The sequence below is a fragment of the Alligator sinensis genome, unplaced genomic scaffold (genome assembly GCF_000455745.1).
Source record: "Alligator sinensis unplaced genomic scaffold, ASM45574v1 scaffold1029_1, whole genome shotgun sequence".
In the NCBI taxonomy this organism is placed as follows: Eukaryota; Metazoa; Chordata; order Crocodylia; family Alligatoridae; genus Alligator; species Alligator sinensis.
This window is the reverse complement of record NW_005842425.1, coordinates 1336395-1341564: the sequence shown is the minus strand read 5'-3', so window position 1 is coordinate 1341564 and position 5170 is coordinate 1336395. Positions and strand designations below refer to the sequence as shown.

The 5170-nt window shown below is 45.3% G+C and overlaps 1 protein-coding gene across 1 annotated transcript in view; it reads left to right on the top strand.

Moving 5' to 3' along the window:
- Nucleotides 1–654: 654 nt before the first annotated feature.
- The window catches only part of LOC106722550 (mitogen-activated protein kinase 15-like), a gene marked incomplete at its 5' end in the record, with an annotated part of 16869 nt that continues 12353 nt past the window's right edge, over nucleotides 655–5170 (top strand). The window contains 2 exon segments of the mRNA XM_014522960.2: nucleotides 655–760; nucleotides 3898–4192. Of these exon segments, the coding sequence (XP_014378446.2) occupies nucleotides 655–760; nucleotides 3898–4192 (401 nt within the window).

Genomic DNA, 5170 nt, shown 5'->3' with positions numbered 1-5170 from the left:
TTCTCAACCAGAGTGCCATACCCACCCTTGGTTGCCTTGATTCTTTCAAGAGTGCATTAGGGATCCATGCAGTGTTAACACTGTTAAGTGGGCAAACATGATTTACAAGATAAATCCAGAGACTTCAGAATTTTTCACTGTGGGTTCTTTTTGACCTGTTGTGGTCTTTCTCAGCTCTTTGCTGGTGAAGAACTGCTTTATTATTTTTCTGTAGCCAAAAAAAAAAAAAGTAAGAGTGGCATTTCCTGAGGGGGTGCCATGAGCCTAAGAGAAGTGCCTCAAGCTAAACAGGTGATGCCCTGACTGAAAAGGTTGAGCACCACTGGTGTATGGGTATAGACAGAAGTAACAATCCAGGGACTCCAGTACAAGTCGTTATGTTACAACTGCTGTGTCTGCAGGATTCTGTAGTGATACAAGTGTAAGAAAACCTATTTTAACCTAGCTTTATCTAGCATCCGGGAGGGGGTGATTTAGCTCCCTTGTGTTGCTACAGGAATAAAGAGATGTAACTGTTACCGCATAACGATGGTGCGTGTTCCCAAGTAGCAGCTTCCCTGCTCCCCTCCCCTTTTACAGTAATACACTTCGCCATTCCCTGCATGTGCTTTTTTCACTCTGAGGGCTCACACAATATTTGAATCTTTTTATTAGGTTTCACTGCCCTGCTAAGGAGCCCTCCCTGGACTATGATGTGATTCTTCCTTTAGATGATGATATCCAGCTCTCCGTGGCAGAGTATCGGAATAAGTTGTATGAGGTGCCTTCTCTTATTCTTTTTTCCATAACACTACTTTTCCTAATGTTTGCCAGCCTTTCAGACAAGCATCTCACCCTGCCTTTCTCCTTCTCCCATGTGCCTTTCAACCAAGCATTCTATTCAACCCTACTTTTACATGTAAACGTGGTCCTTTCTCCTCACACTGTTCCATGTTAATAGATTGTGGGGGAAATAACTGGAAACCAAGATTCTCAGTGGGAGGGAAAAATCTGGAGCAAGAAGGCCAAGGGTGTAAGGACCTGGTACATGTGCTTGTTGAACTGTTGAACTGTTCTGCAGTGAACTGCTGCTGTGTGTCATGGCCCCAAATGACAAGGAGGTCAGCCACCTCATTAGGCCTCCAGCTGAGTCCCCGGTGCTGGGCCTGGGCAGGCTCCTCTGGGTGGGTTCCCCCACCTGCCTTACTATTGTTGCCCCTGGTCCCTGCTGTGGCATCCAGAGCCTGCTGCTGCTGTGGGTGACCTTCAGCTGAGGCCTGGGTGGATCAGCCTCCAGGGCATGGACACAGCTGGCCCCCGTGCCCTGTTGCAAGGCAGCCTGGCTGGCCCTGGGTGCCAGGCAAGCTCAAGCAAGCTACTGGGAGTCCTGCTCCACTCTTATTTCCTCCAGCATGCTGCCAGGGGAGCACAGCAGCCAGAGATGCTTTGGCTGGCAGCCAGCGTATCTTTGTGGAGGTCTCAGCCTCCAGTTGCTCCAGCTCATGCTTCTGGAGCGTGTGCTACACTGCTTTTTTTTTATGTGGCTTTTTTTTGGCGCTGGGATATCCCAGTGTCAAATTTTGCTGCCCTGCTGCAGTTTTGCAGCATGTCGAACAGGTACGCATGCCCTGTGTGCAGTTTGCAATGCCTCAAATGGGTTTGAGGTGCCACAGACTACACATGCACACTTGTCCTGAGTGTCAGAAATCTGTCTGACTGTAAGATTCAAGATGCTGAGCATATGGACACACAGCAGAGAAATGCCGCTGTGAAAATCTTGATTGTAGGAGAGACCGGTACTGGAGTACTAAGTGGAGTCAAGGAGTGAATGGCTGAGGAGAGTGGGTGAAGATTGAGAGCTGGGGCAGCAGTGGCAGAGAATGCAGATGCTTATGGATTGATAGTCAGAAATAGCCAAGGTGAGGCATGGGAGGTAGTGGTGAGTGAGGCTGAATAAAATTGTCAAAAGGAGCAGGGCTTGAAGATGAGATCAAATGAGCAGCCGGTCATGTGAGTTGGAAAAGATCTTTTGCTGGAAAATGACATGGAAGAAGGGTGAGAAGTTTGGCAACCAAGGGGCTGATGTGACTAATTTCCATGCTGATGTCGCAGTGTATAAGGGAAGAGACAACTCTGATGAGAGGGAGAGAGAGCCAGCTGTAAATACGAGAGATGGAGGTGGCTAATGAGGAATCTAGCTGTTATATGAAAACTCCATGGAGGGGGAGGGGAAGTAAAGTCTAGAGTGCTACTCAAAGGATGAAAATGCATAATTTTGGCCATTCAAAGTCTAGATTAGACAATGCCCTGGAAAGTGATGGTAACAAACAACTTTGTGAGAACATTTTGGGTGAGGGACAAGAAAGCTGGCATGTCCTTTCAGTCTCTAGTTTCTGTTTCTCCTTCATTCAGTTCTGATCAAAACTGTACTTTGTTCCAATTCACCCAGAAATTCCTTTTCCTCAACTCCGGTTATAGCTACACTTCACTTAATTTCCCCTATAGAAATTAAATTCTACTAATTTTGAATAGGATATGTTTTCAATTTTTTATTTTTTCCTGTTCTACAAAATTAGAATTTATTGCAAGTAGGACTGCATGGGCTTTTATGTATTGTTGACTTGCAAATGTATTCTAGGGACCACAAAAGGTTCAAGTTATAAGTCAGCCAAATATAAGACATTTGAATAACAGTTTTAATATGTGAATGATAACATCCTGCAAAGTGTGCATAGCAAGAATATGATTAATTGCATATAGGGATCATAAACCTAAATAAAAGAATCCTCAATAGAAACCATGGACATCGAGGAAGTAGGGGCTGGAAGGGACCTCCAGAGGTCATCTAGTCCAACCCTCTGCCTGAGGCAGGATCATACCTAAACTCTTTGTAAAACTGCTGTCAACCCTAACACAAGATCTAACCACAGGTAAAGCAGAGGAACTTTGACAACCAACGCCCTGCTTCTATAAAAGGTTGTCAATATATGCACAACCTACTTAAAACAGAAATTGATCTTAAATCTATTAAGTTCTAAAGTTTCAGAAATCACTAGGAGGTGACTGACGTATCAGGGCAAAGAATTTCTTACCTAGGTTTAAAAGAAGTGCTGATTTTGGTTCATTCACAGATGGGCAATTCAATAACGACAGAGCTGAAGAGCAACGATTCTGAAATGGATATAGTTCTTTCTCATTATCTTGCCAGACTTAAAAAGCTTGCTAAATAAAGGTATCAGATAAGCTAGCAAATACGTGGATGTGCCTGAAAGGTCATCTAATCATTAATGTGCAGTTATTCTATTATAGTAATCAGATGTACCTTATTTTGTCACCCGGGATATATGCCTATTTCTGTCACCAGTATAAAAATACCTGTGCCATAGGACCAAATCTATTTGACATGAAAACGCAAAGCTAGCTCTAGGGGAATCCAAACTGACCTATCTAGTGTAGCCTGCCTTTCACCTGCATTCTAAAGCAGAGGTGACAGCAGGAGCTGTATCATCCAGGCCTGCAGGACTCCCCATGGGTCTGGAAATTTGGCATCAGGTAAGCAGTGGCATCATTAATTGCTTTGGCTCCTGGAGTACTGTACTGTTTGCTTTGGCTCCACAGTACTGTTGCCACACATTTTGCCACCAAATTTCTGGACCTGTGAGGCACTGGATTGGGCCCATGGGACTGGATGAATTGGGCACCACTGTTCTAAAATCTTCTCACCCATGATATTCTTTCACTGATTACCTTTAATTAGTTTTGCTTCATCCTTCAGTTTTGCTTCTTGGTCTAACTTTATTTATGCTAACTATAAAGCAGTCTAGCAGCATATTCTAAGGGTCAAAAATGTCCACCTAGTTGCTCTGCAGTAATCTTGTAGGTCAATTTTTAAATTTAATCAGGTTTTAATTCCTGCAGATTATCCTGGAAAAGAAGGTAAATAGCCGTCAAAAGACACAAGTTCAGAGAGAAAATAATCGACCATCTCAATCTGAGTCCAGATCATCTCTTCCAAACACCAGTACTTTGCCTTTACCTACCAGTAGTGACCAGAGAGAACCAATGCCTGCTCTTCTGAAAAACTCCCCTGTGCCTGCGAGACCTAAAGTGCCTTGTGAAGTATCCAGCCAAAGAGAGGGTTTAGGAGGAACTGTGTGCCAGAGAACAAAGATCAACATGACGTACAATCCTATAACGCATACCACTGCTCAGAGTATGTACTGCTGTCCTAAGAGAGGTAGTGGTTATGTTATGCTGAAGTCGGGCAGAAAGCAGAGTAGATTTACACCTTATAGACCCGCGGTGGCCAAACCACAGCCCACGAGACGCATGAAGCTTGCCAGCACAGTACTTGTGGCTCCCCCAGCAGCTCTGGGGGACAGCTCAGCCCAGCACCTCCTGGCACTCCAGCTTTCCCCTGCCAGGACGGGGGCTGCAGCTGCACCACTTACCCCGGGGTGTGCTTCCTGCAGGGAAAACCAAAGCGGCTCGGCACTGCAGGAGAGGGAGGCTTCAGGCGGGGTGGTCACCGGCTTTCCCCTGCCGCTCCGCAGGGAGCACGTTATGGGGTAAGTGCCATGGCTGCAGCCCCCACCCCAGCAGGGGAAAGCTGGTGGCCACCCCCCACTCTCTGGCTCTTGATGTGGTCCAGATGTGGTCCCCAGGGTGAATAACTCTGCCCACCCCTGTTATAGATTAACTAAATCAGAGATGTGTAACACGAGCTTTTGTGAGCCTGAATATACTATACAGGGGGAGTGTCTATGCATGCACAGTAGCCTATTTTACTGTGCATTAAAGCAGCATGTAAAAAAAGTGCTGTTATGCTAATATGCAGTAAAGTAGGCTATTTCACATTAAGCATCACTTAAAAAGCGTGCGCTTGTGTTACTGTACATTGGGGCAGTTTAATATGCATTAATTTAGTACCTCACATTGGAGGTACTAAATTTAATGTGCATTAGGAAAAGAGCACATGTAGACGCACCCAGGGGTGGATAAGTATGGGGAGAAAGGCGGGAAGAAAATTAGAGGGAGCAAATGGCTGCAGACCCCAGCAAGTTTATCCTGGTGTAATTTACATCTGTTTTGGACGTGAATGTAAATTACTCAAAGATCTGGAACAGACAAAGGACTTGGAGTAGCAGAGCTTAGACTGTTTCAGTACTTTGCTGTCCCATTGTAAGCAGTA